Source organism: Choloepus didactylus, assembly GCF_015220235.1.
Source record: "Choloepus didactylus isolate mChoDid1 chromosome 25 unlocalized genomic scaffold, mChoDid1.pri SUPER_25_unloc2, whole genome shotgun sequence".
NCBI classification, from domain to species: Eukaryota; Metazoa; Chordata; class Mammalia; order Pilosa; family Megalonychidae; genus Choloepus; species Choloepus didactylus.
The window spans coordinates 6259467-6276312 of record NW_023637607.1 but is presented as its reverse complement, the minus strand read 5'-3'; the positions used below and the strand labels follow the sequence as shown (position 1 = coordinate 6276312).

Sequence of the window (16846 nt, the reverse complement as noted above, 5' to 3'; positions counted from 1 at the left end):
CCATAAGATTGCATTAAAGAATATGACTTATCTGGGGGCATAATATATACAAATAGGCTCATTCCAACCCTGCTCCCCAAAAAGACATGTTCTTTCCAAATTCAAAAATACATTCATCCCATCACAATATGGATAAGAACAAAGTCCTAACTTTCTCCTCTGGCTATGGACCTGTGAGACTCAGAACACGTTATCTGCTGCCAATATACAAAGAAGGTACAGTCATAAGCTAAATGTTCCCATTGTCATAGGAAGAAATTGGAAGGAAATCTGGTTTCAAAGATGTGAAACAGTTCCTAAAATGTCCACGGCAAATTTCATTAGATTTCAAAGTCTGAGAGTCATTTACAGAATGACGCTTTATACCTGGAGCTTCAGAGAACAGGAGTCCAACATTTCTAAGGGTCTTTGTGGCAGCTCTTTTCTCTGCAAACACTAGTGTGAGTGCTCCAATGCATCCATGTGCCCATGCACTGGGGAGACCACCATCTTTTTAGCACCACCCTCCTCAAGCACTGGGGCAGCATCCAGACTCTATTCCATCCCAGGCACATCCTCAACACCTTCAGAACAGTGGGGTGGTGGCCTGTTTCTCCCCAATTCCCAGGGAGTGTGCTCCACCATCTCTGAGGTATGGGGTGGCAGCACTTTCCCTGAGCACTGAGATAGGAGGCCTGCCCTTTGCCTCCAGGGTAAACCTACCCTTTCCACATACACGGGTTTCTCTGCTCTCCTTGTCCAAGATTTCTTCACTTCAGACCTTGGCTTCCATCGTTGTGCCTTCTCTGAAGAACTTTTTCCTTAAATCTGTCCCTTTTCTCTCCCTTCTTGTCCAACCTGGCAGTGGTACTGTTTATACATATCTCGCAAAAAAGTTTGTTGGCTTGGCATGCAGCATACAGGAGTCAAAACCATCAGACGAAAGGACTTTCCACAAATGCTTTCTGGATGACTCCATTTCTAATCCTGGCTTGTACTGAAATGACTGGCTGGTTCCAGGTTTCATTAAATCCTCAAGTGGGGCTATAGCTTCTGGAGTTTCATTTTCTGGAAGCCAGAAATTTCCAGACCACCAATTTCTGGTTTCTTTGTACCCAAGATATCAGTTCACAGCTTATCTCTTTCCTCTCATGTTTTACTATAAGCTGCAAGGAGAAGCCAGGGTACAGTTTTCATATTCAGATTGGAGATATCTTCAGCTAAGTATTCCAGCTGATTGCTTTCAATTTCTGCCTTCCATCTGACACTAGGACTCAATTTTTCTGAATTCTTTGCCACTTTGAAATGAGGATCACCTTTATTTCAGTTGGCAATGACACATTCATCATTTCTGTCTGAGTCCTCATCAGAAGTACCTTCACATCCATATTTCTACCAACAGTCTCTTCAAAGCAATCTAGATCTTTTCTATCAAGCTCCTCACAATTCTTTCAGAATCTTCCCCTTATCCATTCAAAAAAGCCATTTCAACATTTTTGGTATTTGCAAACTCATCAGCACCCCACTTCTCTGGTACCAAAATCTGTTCCAGTGTGTGAGTGATGTCATTATGCAAAATACCAGAAATGGATTGGCTTTTATAAAGGAGATTTATTAGGTTATGAATTTATGTTGTAAGGCCATAGAAGTGTCCAAACTAAGGCTTTAACAAGAGGATACCTTAACTGAAGAACATTGATGGTGTCTGAAACACCTCTATCAACTGGGAAGGCACATGGCTGGCATCTGCTGGTCCCAGGTTGTGTTTCAGCTCCTCTCTCAGCTCCTGCGCACCCTTAACTTACATCTCAAAATGTTCTTCTCTTTGCATCTCCAAGTATCTCCAAGCATCAGCTTTCAACTTTTTTCTCCAAAAGTCTCTCTCAACTGCTCTTGGTGCATTTTGTCCTCTTCACTGTCTGCAAGCTCTCTTTAAAGGACTCCAGTGATCTAAATAAGACCCACCCTGAGTGGGCAGTGTCAACACCTCCATGGAAATAATTCAATCAGTGGTTCTACCCTAATGAAAAGACTAATCAGTCTGCCCCAACAAGACTCCATTAAGGAATATGGCTTTTCTGGGCTACATAATATATCCCAACCAGCACAGGTAGTGACTGCATATTAGGAGTGGGGTTTCCTTTCGTGGGATTAAAATGTTCTTGATCTAAGAGACATTATTCACAACTGTCAAGTGATGGAGGCAGCCCAATTGTCCATCAACTAATGAAGGGATAAGCAAAGTGTGATACATACACACAGTGGAATATAATCTAGCTTTAAAAAATAGTTGAAGTTTTGATTTTTGGCACCACACAGTTGAACCTTGAAGACATCATGTTGAGTGTTTTATACCAGACACTAAAGACAAATATTATATGATCTCACTGTTATGAAATAATTAGAATAAGCAAACTCATAGAATCAGTATCTGGACTATAGGTTATAAGGATTTGGAATGGGGTTAGGGAATGGGGAGTTAATGCTTAAATTTCAGAGAATCTATTGGGGTTGATTGAAAAGATTTGGTAAAATGGAGATGACGGTAGCACAGATTGTGAATGTATTTAATAGTAATGAATTATATATATATATATGAATGTAGTTAAAAAGGGAAATGTTAGCTTGTATATATGTTATGAGATAAAAAAATAGAAGAAAAACATAAGACTACACAAACCATGAACCCTGTTTTTGTGGATGGATTATAGTTACTAGTACAATGGTTTTGTATATCCATTTTGTTATGCAGTTACCATTATCCAGTTACACAGCTTTCAAAATCTATAAATTCTTGTTAATAAGAGATTTTGCTGGAGAAGTTGTAGGTTTAGAGAAATACCATGCATAAGACATAAAATAAAGAGTTCCCATGAACCATCCTACAATTAACACCTTGCAATAATGGTGTACAATTGTTATAATTCATGAAAGAATTACTGTTAATTTTGTTGGACCTTATTTGCACAAACCCAAGCAAAATTAGTTTTTTGCTTTGTTTATAATAATGATTGTGCAGTCATTATAACATGCAAAATTCTGGTGGGAGAGAAAAAGGGATGTTGTAATTCATGGAAAACCTTAATATTAATTCCAAAACCTTTTATAATTAAAGCTTTATATATTCTCTCTCTTCATCTGATTCGGAAATAAAATTTCAGGATAGGATGAAGATGATTAGAAATTATACATAGTGGTATTGGGAAAACAGAATGGACAAGGATTAAGAAATTGTAATTGATAGGACCTATTATACAATGCCATGTTGCTATGGTCTTTTATTCAGTCAAGAGACAGTCCATGGTGACCTGCATGGAAGGAGTAAGGGGGCAAAACTCTGACCTCCCTCTCCTCCCTTTATCTGATATTATGTTGGTGCATCCCATTGACCAAAAACAACAGGAGTCAGAAGCCAAGAAAGTCCATTGTTATATACAGAGATGTGAGCCTCCTGGGCAGAAACATTGGTGAATTTGAAGGAAGCAACAGAAGGCCTCCAGCATATATATGTGTGTGTGTGTGTGTGTGTGTGTGTATGTGTGTGTGTGTGTGTGTGTGTGTGTATGTAAATGTACTTACTTATTGGGTTTCCTCTCCATTAGAATGCAAGTTCCATGAAAGGAAGGACAATGTGTATCTTGCTTGTATCATAGCTCCTTTCCTAGAGTGCAAATACTTAATATGTGTAGGGATGAATAGATGACTTTCTGCAAATACCTTAACATCTTTATGAGCTTCAGTTTCCTTATCTATGTATCTCAGGGTGTTTGGGCTTTGAGCAGATCTAGAACTTGGATGCTTTTGACAAACAATTGGGATAGTCCTCTATGCCTTCAGTACACCCACCTGCATGAACTGATATGCATGGGTGCTTTGTGAGGTTTCCAGTATTGGAAAAGGAGACAGATGACAATGAGAATGGTGGGGAGTGTCCATGCCTCAAGCTGACTTTAGTGACCACATTGAAGGGATGGGATGGGGATGGTGCAGATGCTAAACAAGTGTAACCTGTCCCCAACCACCATAGCTGTGTGGCCCAGGAAACATCATTCCCAAGCGTAAGAGAGGACCTGCTTCTTACCCCAGAGGTCAGTGTGAACATGGGCATTCTGTGGACTTGACCTGGCCATGGGAGAAAATTACTATGCAGAGCAGGGCACTACTTGGGCAAAGATTGTAGTGGTTTTTGATGAAGAGGCCTGATGGGGATAGAAACACATACCCCACAGAAGACATGCTCAAGTCTTAATCTCTTTGAAGATGTTACAAGTTAAGGCATGGACTCATTTGTGAACAGGAACTTGGAGGATCCTATTTAGCTGATGACAAATTGAATCAGTATGGCCCTTATTCTATATCACTGGAGTCTTTATAAGCCACAGAAACTTAGATGCAGTCAGTCAGAGAAAACCCCAGGAGGAGATGAAGGAGGCAGAGCACCATGTGATGGAGGCAGAGATTCAAGGCAAGGAATCCCAAGGATTTGAAAAGCCAGCACCAGCATACTGCAGACTCTGGAGGAAGCACGGCCTGCTGAGATCTTGATTTTGGGCATCTAGCCTCAAAATCAGGGGATAAATTTTCCTGTTATTTAGTTCAATTTTTGTGTTATATGTCATAGTATCTCTGGCAAACAAAGCAGATAAACATGAAAGAAACACATTCCTACCCTTATACCAGACACTCCTTTAGCAACAAAAAGGGATGGTATTTCTGCACTCAGAAAGGTACATACATGAATTAAGACATTTGAGTCAGTAAAACCATATTTGTAGTATATGCAGATGCAGCTTCAGGGTAACAAGTTACACATAAAATCGATAGTTTTCTCAAAGATGGGATTACTAATGAATTAATGTAACAGAAGTGTGACACACAAAAAATTAAAAATAGATTATAAAGAGATATTATATTCAGGGGAACAGCAGGTAATATTTGGTGTAGTAGATTTTAGAGTATTTAAAAATTAAGACAGGCCCCATCTAAAATATGAATTAGAAATGTCTCCTTTGATACTTTTCATCTTTCTAAGCTTATAAGCCCTTTATAAAAGGTACTTTTGGAAATATAAAACCCAATGCATTCTAGGCTCAATGAAGCAAAATGGTGATAGTGAACAATATTAAAGATATTTCAGTAAGAGGAAGGCTTACTGAAGTGTCTACAAAGTTTAGAGAATCGTTTTAATGCAGTTCAAAATCTCATTGCAATGAGTTTCAAACAAGTATCCAAGTGGTTAAACATCCTTTTTTGTATTTGATAGACATAAGGAATGGGACAGAGTGGAAGACACTGCTGGTGATCCAACCTAATCTCCTTTACTGGGACAGTGCATCCAGTCCCAACTGTCACTTTCTCCAGAAAATTGGTTTCAGCAGAACCCAGGAGGTTCCCCATCTCCCCATCCCCACTGGGGCAGCACACAGACAATGACATGCAACATGGGGTAAAAATAAAAAAGGCTGGATTGGCAATCCCCCTTATTGATGGATATCCACTGATATTTAAAGAATGGGCTTGAACAGATATGTGTACACCAACATTCATAGCAACATTTTTCACAACAGCCAAAAAGTAGAAACAACCCAAGTTTCCATTAACCATTGAATGGAAAAACAAAATGTGGTCCAGCCATGCAAGGGAATATTATTCGTCTATAAAAAGGAATGAAGTTCTGAATCTATGCTAGAACACAGATGGACATTTCAGACATCATGTTGAGTGAAATAAGCCAGACACGAAAAGACAAATATTGTATGGTCTCACATACATGAAATACTTAGAATAAGCAAATTTCATAGAAACATAGCAGATTACAGGCTACCAGGGGGGGTAGTAGGGTGTGAAGTGGAGTAATTGCTTAATGGGTACAGAGCTTATCTTTTGGTTGATAAAACTTGAGGGATTGGGTATTGATGATGGTAGCACAATATTTTGAATGTATCTAAAACCCACTGAATTGTACATGCAAATATGATTTTAAAGGGAAATTTTGACTTGTATATGTCTTACCACAATAAAAAGTTTAAAATTAAAAAAAAATGTTTTAAAAATTTTTTAAAGGCTGGATTCTCTGTGTCAACATGGAACCAATGCCGAGATACAATTCATGTTTCAGAGCTTAGCATGGGACCAGGCTGAAGCTGGGCTCTGCTGAGACTGCAGCCTTGTCCAGTTCCTTCCCCTGCCCCATCCCATCTCCCTCACTCCTCTCCTCTCAGTCTAATCTCTCAATTAATTATGTACATCAAAATCCCAATCATAGGCTCTACTTTTAGGGAGCCTGCCCTGTGTCACCTATTGTCATTGTAGAAACGGTAGTGTTAGTAATAGAATCAGCACCTGCTGTTGGCAGAATATGAGAGCAGTGTCCTATTACTATGCAGGGTTCTGACATACTCTATTTCCCTGATGTATTCATTCAAAAAGCATGATTGACCCAATCAATGAACCCAGTCTTCTGCTCGGTAACAGGAACACAGAATTAAATCAGATAAGGAACTCATAGGATAGCCAGAGAGGAAATATATGAACACCGAACATTCCCCAACATGCTGAGTAAAATGAATAAAGGGTGAATAATTTTAGCACAGTGGAATGGAAATGTTAACACAGGGAACCAAGCAGATTACTTAGAAATGACGATGGCAAGATTTTCTGTGAGTAGAACTTATATCAACTTCAAATTACCATGCTTCTACTGGCTTACTCTTTGACAGTTTGGGAAGGTTTTGGCAGTTTGGATACTCAGATTGTTTTTTCTCCAACCAGATATTAAGGAGGGCATGTAAGTGTCCTCCCATGGATAACTTACTATTCATTTTATTTCAGCATGATTTAAAACACTGAAAAGTACCAAATGTTGCAAACTTGGATTAATTAAATTTGACACATGGATACCCGAGATTACCATGCAACCATAAAGAAATGAAGTTATAGAAAGTTTGATGAGTTGATACGACATTCACCATGTGGCCCATGGGGAACATAAAGATTTCAAAATCCCATGGATGTAGCAGCTCTTAGATGCAAGGGATCCCACCCTTAGGATAATTTCCTATGTGAGAATGAGATACCTGGCATGCCCATGTTACATTTTTTTCCATTACATGTAGATAGATAATTAATAATAGGGTGTTTTAAGCAAGGAATGCCAAGGATACTGTCCCATTTCCTGAAAAATATCCTGTAAATCTTCACCCAAAAGTTAAAGATAAAGCCATGACCATGTGGGGGTGGAAGACAGTTGTCTTAGGCAAAACATTCAACGGGCATCAAAAACTAATTATTCAAGATAAATACAGAGTTGTTGGAATATTTTTAAAAATCTCAATTACTGCAAGAAAATCCATGATAAATGATATCCAAATTTTAAATAAAAACAAAGTGCTGTGTCAGGTCATAATGAAGCTGGAGGCAAACTAAAAAATGTGCATCCCAATATATGTGTTTTTATATTTTAAACAACTGTTAGTTTTTATCTAGGACTTGATGTTGAGCATGTTATTGCTGGGTTTTCTTCCATTAAAATTAGGGAAGTAAAATTATAATAAATTCTGATTTGGGTTTAGATAAAATATTTAATTTTAAAATTATGTTGTGAGTTTTAATACCCTTACTTTTTGATTTGTAAATTTTTTCTACTATTCTTGTGTTCTGGGGGGAAAATGGTCAGTAAATATTTATTGAATGAATGGATCTCTACTTTTATATACAATTAATAAATTAGATTATAAGAGGGAAAAATTATTGCACATATTTATGGGAATTGAGAGTCATGCATATTTTTGTAATGAGGTTCTTTTCTTCCTCTAGTGGAGGCATGTGAAACCACAGAGGTGAAGGAAAATAACAAGTATAACTTGAAGTTTACAGCAAGAAAATTTCCTATGGTGGAATCCCAGCTTTATCCAGTTACCTTCAAAATATAGGGTTCTTAAGGCAATTGTGCTCTAAAACAACATGTAACTCTACTGTTGAGATAAATCTTTAGGCAAGCCATTTTAAAAGAAATTTTATTCAAGCAGGATAGAAGTTATAGATACTGATAGCAATGAGGAAATAAAGATCCAAATCCTTCTCCTTTTACATTCCAAATTACTGCAATGACATGCAAAACAATGGCAATCCATCACTTGCATCAGTTGCTATTGCAACAAATGAAGCTTCATAACAATCATCCCCTAAACTCAGTGCCTTAAAAAAATGATATTGTGTTATTGTTTTGAAGGCTGTGGATTGGTGGTGCAGATCTGCTGATTTTCCCTGAACTCACTCACATGAGTGCAGTAAGCTGCTTATTGGCCTCAGCTGGACAACTGAGATGACTGAACTCTCAAACATTCTTTTTCCATGAATATGCATGGGATCTCATTAAAATGTAAGTTCTGATGCAGCGATGAGGTTCGGCCATTGTCCACCCTGTGAAGTACGAGGTTTTAGAGCATCCATGGGAGTGAGGACATGCACATTCTAAATGTTCACTCCTTTTTCTCTCCCTGGTACTGCAGATTGAATGGGGGTGAAGACTAAGGAGGGGTGCTAACAACTTTGTGAGCAAAGTGAATACCAGCAAGTCACAGAAAAGATCCCAGACAAAAAGGAGATGTTGGTGACCTGAAAAGCCCCCGGGAAACAAAGCACATGTCATCCAGTGCTTCCACCCTCTATGAAATGCTGGAGTTCTGCTCAAAGGCTTCTCCTTCCAACACAATTATTTTAAATGTTAACACTAAGTTGCCTAAATAGCTATGTGCCTTATTTATCCCCGGAGGCTCTCATTAAAGTTTTATTGACCATTTTGTTAAAAGGAAGAGGAGGACCTATCAAAGGAAAGATGGTCAATCATACAACAAATTATCTACTAAGTGCTAACATTAATCAGGAACCATGAAGGGTGCTGGAAACTCTCAGAGCCACACACCAACAGGCTTATGAGAAAATAAACTGATAGCCAGATGTTCTTGCTTGTGCCATTGAACTGGTATCTGTTATTTCCATGAAACTCTTGAAATACACAGAGTTGCAGGACATGGAGGGTACAACAGTCATCTGGGTCAGAAACCACTGGTTCTCACCAGGGCAAGAAACTCTGGGAAGATAGCCCTGCCCATACATGCTTCAAATTGCCCAGAACATTGAAGATAAGATTACAAGGTAGGTGCCCCTACAGCCTCTGATTTTCACAAATGTTGATTCATCACATATTTGAAAGTAAGAATGGGTATTATTCCTGTGTGGGAGAAAAGAGAATTTCCTCAGTTGGTGGCAGTATTAGTACAAATATGATTTCAGGGGTCATATCCTTAGGAATATGAGTCTTATAATGGTAAAGGGAGATAAATATAACAAAAAAAGTCTACAAAGATAACCACTAAAATATTAACAGCGGTTATTCCTGGTGTGGCAGGCACTGTTTGCAAACTCCAAAGCTATTCTCAACCCCTTCATCATTGATATTTCCCACTCTCAAATCTAGAAAGCCAAATACTTGTTTCCTCAGATTCTTCTACTGCTATCAGTGGCCATATGATATACTTCTGGTCAATTTGCTGAAAGGAAAATTTGTTGAGAAGTTTCCAGGAAACCATTTGTTCTTTTAAATGGAGAGGAATGAACGAATTGGCAGCTTCTGCCCCATCCCTCTTCTTCCAGTCTTGAAGATGGCCATGATGTCTGGAGCTGTGGCAGTCATCTTGCAATCATGAAATCAATATGGTGAAAAGCCAGCATGTGGAAGGTACAATGGACAACTTGGAAGTGTGTGTGTCCTTTACAACAACACTGAGCAATAGAGCCAACACAGGCAACACCTAACTCTGGACTTCTTTTCATGCAGGAAACATAATTCCTTGTTTAATTAAGCCACTGTTAATAAGATCTTAGTTACTTGCAGTCAAATGGAACTAACAAATGCCCTCATGTGGCGGGATAATAAATCATTTCAATTGCCTTTGTTGTTACTTACAACTGCTTCTTAATATTTTCTATACCTGTAGTAACTTTGTCATTTAAAAATACAGTAAAAAATATTATTTTGAAAGACATGCTGACAGAAGTATATTTAACCTAGAATTTAGGCAATATTTACAGTATGACAATTTCTGTGGCTCATATGGAAATCAGTGAACTTAACCTCTATGATTCTCAGTATTCTCATGATGGAAATAGGACTAACAATATCTATCTCACAGAGCCTTGCAAGACTATTAGCTCATCTGTTTACACATTTTAAATCTTAGCCCATATCATCTGGGTGTGAACTTGATGTAAACAGGACTTCTTGAAGTTGTTATTTTTGGTTAAGTTGAAACCTAGCTGAATGAGGTGTGTCCTAGTCCGGATTACTGGAGGCTTTTAAGGAGAAGCAAGAGTTCACAGGAATCTAGGAGAGAAGGGAGAGGACAGCACCATGTGACAGAGGGAAGAGATTCAAGGAAAGGCACCACAAGGATGGCAGCTGCTCAGCACAGAATGCTACTGACCCTGGAAAGAAGCAAGCCTCTAGCCTCCAAAACTGAGAGACAATAAATCCCTGCTGTGTAGTATTTGTCCTAGCAGCCCTGGCAGTCCAAGACACTCATCTAATCACAGCACAGCTTTTCCAGGTAAGAACTGTCATATTCCTATTTTACCAATGAAGAAACTGAGGTCTCATTTCTTGTTTACTCAACAAATATTTCTTGAGGATCTATTTTGTGTCTATTATGTGTTCTAGGTGCTTGGAGACCATCAGTGAATAAAATCAGACAGGAAGGGACATGCAATAAATGAAAAACAAACTAAGTAAATTATAGTATTTTTTAATGTGGAATTGATATATTTTTTAAAAAATCATGAATGGAGGGTGTCGGGACCAGGGTTGGCCAATTAGGAGGAGGGAGGTCGGTGGAAACTCCATCAAGAAGGTGTGATTTGAATGAAGACTTGAAGGAGATGAGGACTAGGAGGGAGATGGCCAGGTGCACTGTGAGGCAGGTCACTCAGGGCAAAGCAAGCTGTCAGTGCAGTGGTTTTTATGGAAAGCAAACCTGCTGTGTTTAAAGAATTGAGTAGTGGCCACAGTTGGGGGCACAGGGTGAAAAGGTGGTGTGGGTCATAAAGACAAGGATAGAGAGATTAAAAAGGGTCCAATCATGCAGGGTCTGGTAGGCCTAAGGGAGGACTTTGGTTTTTACCCCAGAGAGGTGGGAGCCATGGAGGGCTGTGGGCAGAGGAGGGACAGTCCATAACTCAGCTGCTTATGTTGCCCTCTTGGTGTCTTCAGCAAGAACAGACCAAAGGTGGAGCTTTGAGAAGGCAAACCTGGAAGCAGGGAGACCCTTTATGGTGGTACTTCAATATCCTGGAAAGAAATGATTAAGAATAAGCAAATGAATGTGTAGATTCAGAATCTAGAATATAGGTTACCAGGGGACAGGGTGCAAATAGAGAATAGGAGGTTAAGACTTAAAATGTACAAAGTTTCTGCCTTGGAACAATAGAAATGCTTTGGTAATAAATGGTGGTGACGGTAGAACCACATTGTGACCATAATAACAGCACTGAAATAGATATCTGAATTGGGAGAAAAGGGGAAAGAGTTAGTTCTATATATGGAACTAGAACAAAAGTTTTTTTTTAAATCCATGGAACTGCAAAACACATACTGAACAGCAAAGTTTACCATAGACTAGATAATAATACAATTATAAAAATGTTCTTTCATCAATTGTGACAAATGTACAATTGGGGTAGTGTATAGGAGTCCTGTATTTATGAATGATTGCTCTGTAAACCAACAGACTCTCCAATAAATAAAAATAAATAATCCTGGGAAGAGACAATGGGAATGTTCCAGGTGGCAGCACTGAAGAGGAAGGGAAGTGGTCAGATTCTGGATAGCGTGTGAAGAGTGTCAACAAGATTTGGTGATGGCTGAATGGATACAGGAAGTGAGAAGAGTGGAGTCAAGAATGATGTCAAGACATTATGTTGGGGGAAATAAGCTACAAATGAAAGGACAAATATTTGTAAGCCACACTAATATAAACTAACTGTAACTGAGCAAATGCTGAGAATTTAATTGAGAGCATAAGTTATCAGGTGATAAACATGGGCAGAGATTGGGCAATCAATGAAGAAGGAGTGCAGAATGTTCAATAAAGCTTATTGTAGAGGTTTCCTAGATTGTAAGCTTTTATAGCAGTCACATCTATTCCTGAGTGTTAACTGTTATTGAGATGTCTATTTGGTACAAAATTTATATTCTCTATAGCACAGTATCTAATTTTCACTTATATAGCCATTTTATTAAAACAGCATAATTACATGGAACCTAGAATAAGGAAAGAGATCTTCTTATACTGCATAGGTTAAGGTAATATCCCAATACATTCCAGAGTGTTTGGGCAGAAAATTATATATATATGCAAAGTCCCCTTAAAGGTCTGGGGAAAAATGTGGAAATATAAAACTCCCCCACCTGGGGAATTCCTCATATTCTCACAAGCATTGGGGACTCCCAATTCAATAAGTCAAGTGTTTCAAACTTTGGTCTTGCCCTTATGAAACTTATTCCTACAAAGAGAAGCTAGCCTACTTATAATTATGCCAAAGAGTCACACCCAGAGAACCTCTTTTGATACTGAGATGTGGCCTCTCTCGCTCTTAGCCAACTCTGCAAATAAACTCACTACCCTCCCCCCTATAGGGACATGGTCTCTCAGGGGTGTAAGTCTCCCTCGGTAACATGAGACAGGACTCCCAAGGATGGGTTTGGCCCTGGCCTCACAGGATTGAGAAAGCCATCTTGACCAAAAGAGGGAAAGAAATGAACCAAAATAAAATTTCAGTTGCTAAGAGACTTCAGACAGAGTTGAGAGGTCATTCCAGAGGTTATTTGTATGCATTATATAAGATATTCATTTTTAATTTCTAATGTATTAGAAAGCTGTAAGGTAATACCTGTATCTGTTGAGCTGTAATCCAGTAGCCTTGATTCTTGATGATGATTGTGTAACTATGTAGCTTTTATCATAGGAATGTGTGATAGTGAACTCCTGTGACTGTAACTCCCTTTATCTAGTGTATGGGCAGATGAGTAATAAAATAAAAACAAAAGTATATAAATATATATTATAAACATATATATGTGTGTGTGTGTATATATATATATATATACAATAGGAGATGAGGATGTTTTGGATGTTTTTTTTTTATTTTTTCTTTATTTTGCAGTGATGAAAATATTCTAAAATTGATTGTGGTGGTGAAAACACAATTACATGATGATAATGTGAGCCACTGATTGTATACTTTGGATGGATTATATGGTGTGTGAATATATCTCAATAAAATTGCATTAAAAAAGAATGACCTCAAGGTTACAGGCCGAGCAATAGAAAGAATGAGGTGCAATTCACTGATATAAAAGTTGGAGGATCAGAAGTTCAGGTTTGAATATGTTAAATTTGAATTATCTCTTATACATCTAAGTAAGACATTTGGTGTGTAATTGGTTATGAGACTAGAATTCACAGGAGGAAGTAGGGTTAGAGATTTAAAATTCGCTAATTTGCTAATAGGTGGCATTTTAATCCATGCAATTGAATAAGATCACATTTGTAGAGAAAAAGTTGTGCCTCAATGGAAAACTATGCATTGTCAAGAAGACATCTCTCTAGGTTATGTGATTCTGATCTATGGGAACTTTTTCACAATTATTTCATTGTAGATAACTGATAGTACAGTAAAATAATCCCATGAAAAAACACTTTTGCCTCCATTTGCACAATCATTTCAAAATTGCATACATAGCCCATATATAAAAATGTGTGTATATATATTCCATATATAAATCTATATAAATAAATTTACATCTAAATGTTAACAAAAATGCATAAAACCTCTATATATTTAATAAATGAATATGTAATCTATGAATAGAGAGATAGATACAGAGAGATGGCAGATTATTATATAGATGCACAGATTTAATCGAGAGATGACTGATAATAGATGAGAAAGAAAATAGATGATCAGATAGATAGGCAGATGATAGATAGAGAGACAGACACAGATGATAGGTATGGATATAGATAGATAGACATATATGATAGACATGACAGACATGACAGTTTGATTTCTTGATTGATACATAGGTACATAGATGATAGACATAGATACATGATAGATTAGATAGACAGATTGGATAAATGATAGAAAGATAGATATAGAGTTGGAGTAGATAGATATATCTGATTGATATACAGATTGAGAGACAGATCAGTTAAATAATGATAGATTTGTAAGATATGATAGATGGATTAAATAGATAGTAGATAGAGAAGATGGTAGATAGAAAGATTGATAGATTATGTAGATGATGAATATGGATAGATAGATGATAGATTAGATAGATACAGAGAGAGCATTAGACAGATGATCATCACATAGATACATAGATACATACATACATGAGATAGATGATAGATAAATAGATTTTATAGATGATGACATAAACAGATTATCTAGGTGATAGATAAGATGGATGGATAGATAGATAGATAGATAGATAGATAGATAGATAGATAGATAGATATGCATAATAGATCTGTTCTCCAGATTAGCATTTAAAGCAGTTATAGCATCTGCATTGTTCTTCTCATTGACTAAGTAGTAAAATAAATTTTTTAATATGTTCTTGTTATTTTATACCTGTATGTGTGTCTGGTTAAGTAACTTATAATAGGCTTCATAGCAATTAAGGGACACAGCTGGGATTCGATCCCAGGCAGTCTGGTTCCCAGGCCGCCACTCCTAATCCCCAGACTTCATTTAGTGGGATAGTCAATGTGGATGCCCTCAGCTCATGGCAAGGCACCTGGGTGAACACGCAGTCTCTCACCATTTTGGAAGTGGAGGGCAGGGATGACAGCAAGACCCCTGAGGTCTGGGACTGAGAGCTGGCCTTGGTCTTCCTGGTGAACCACCTCCTGTATTCTTCTCTCACCTGGAGGAAGAGATATACAACACTGAGACAAATCACTCCCAGATTCAGGAAGTGAGCCCTGCACAGACATGGCCCATGGAATGGTAGGTTAGGGAAGTGGGAGGGTGGAACACACACCTGGTGGTTGAGCAGGCAATGAATGAGGAAGATGAAGGCACCCTGAAGGCTGCTGATGATGGTGGACAGGTGGGTCATGATGCTGGCCGTGGCTCCAATCTGGAAAATGTCCAATACCCAAGGGCAGCCCAAGATAAAGAGCAGGACCAAGGCTTTGAATATCAATAACCTGGGGAAGAAAGTTTGCAAAGGATGAGGTTCTGGGATATGGGGTTCTCCTGGTGGGCCACCCTCCCAGGAATCATCTGAGGCTGCTCCCAGGTGAGCCATTTCTGGGTGGGGATGAACTCAATGTAGCATTTCCAAAGGGCAGATGCAGGAAGTCATCCTGCAGACATTTTTTTTTTTTTTTGGTCATTAACAAACCCCACAGTTTAAAAATTGCTGGTGGGAATGTAAAACAGTGCAGCCACTGTGGAAGATGTTATGGTAATTTCTCAGAGAGCTAAGTATAGATATTTTCACACCAATGTTCAAAGCAGTATTATTCACAATTTTCAAAAGACAAAAGCAACCCAATGGCCCCACCAATGAATGGATGAACAAAATATGGTGTATTCATACAATTTGATATTATTCAGTTATAAAAAGGAATGAAGTCCTGATATATGTGACAATATGGATAAATTTTGAAGGCATCACGTTGAGTGCAATAAGCAAGACTAAAAATGACAAATATTGTATTATCTCACTGATTTGAAACAATTACAATAAGCGAATTTATAGAGTCAGAAGAGAATACGGGTTACTAGGGGAGAGTACAGGGATAAGGAAGAGAAGTTGAGGCTTTAAATGTATAGGGATACTATTTGGAATGATGGAAATGTTTTGGTAATGGATGGTGGTAATTATAGCACAACATTGTGAATGCATTGTGAATATTTCTTAATATGACTAAATTAATAAAAGAGAAAAGTCATATTCCATATATTGTAACAGAATGAATGGTAATGGTAGCACAACATTGTGAATGCAATTAACAGCACAGAGATATACATCTTAATATGACTACATTAATAAAAGGGGAAAGGTCAGATTGCATATATTGTAACAGAATGAAAAATTTTAGAAGAATCCATGGAGCTACATGAATGCAATTATACATGTACAATTTTACATGTATATTTGTACATGATACAATTATAAAAATGTGTTATTATCAACTGTAACCACTGATCCAAACCAATGCAAACTGTTGATGACTGGATGATGTATGAGAATCCTGTATTTTATGCCTGATCATCATGTAAACTCACTTCTATAATAAAAAATATGGGAAAGGTATTGAATAAATATTTCTCCAAAGAACACATACAGATGCCTAAGAATCATATGAGAAGATGATCAACATATTAGTTATCAGGAAAATGCAAATCAATCCACAATGATAATGAAACTGAACATGTACTATAGTTAACAGTAATTATAAAAATGTGCTATCATCAATTGTAACAGTAATACCATATGCACACCATTGCAAGGTATTCCTAAAAGGGTGGTACATGGAATCCTGTATTTATGCCTGATTGTTCCATAAAAACTCCATGTGTCTAATAAAAAATGATATATTAGCTATGAAATTCTCTAGGTATGGAGTCTATGGGTAACTTTTAATATAAATTTCTATAGGTTCTAAATTGTTTGAAGTAAACAACACAATGAGATACCACTTCACAACCATGAAGGTGGATATTATTTTTTAAAACAGTAGAAAATAACAGGGCCTGGGAAAGTTGTATATTCTTGATGGGGATAGAA

At 37.7% G+C, this 16846-nt stretch overlaps 1 protein-coding gene across 10 annotated transcripts in view; it reads right to left on the bottom strand.

The window, feature by feature from the left end:
* Window positions 1-10765: 10765 nt before the first annotated feature.
* Window positions 10766-16846, bottom strand: part of LOC119525629 (adhesion G protein-coupled receptor E1-like) — a 246041-nt gene continuing 239960 nt past the window's right edge. For all 10 annotated transcript variants that reach the window (XM_037824432.1, XM_037824436.1, XM_037824437.1 and 7 more), the window contains 3 exons: window positions 15089-15257; window positions 14867-14971; window positions 10766-11323 (listed from right to left, as the gene is read on the bottom strand). In XM_037824432.1, coding sequence (XP_037680360.1) covers window positions 11303-11323; window positions 14867-14971; window positions 15089-15257 — 295 coding nt within the window. In that variant the 3' untranslated portion in view covers window positions 10766-11302. The remainder of the gene's footprint in view (window positions 11324-14866; window positions 14972-15088; window positions 15258-16846) is intronic.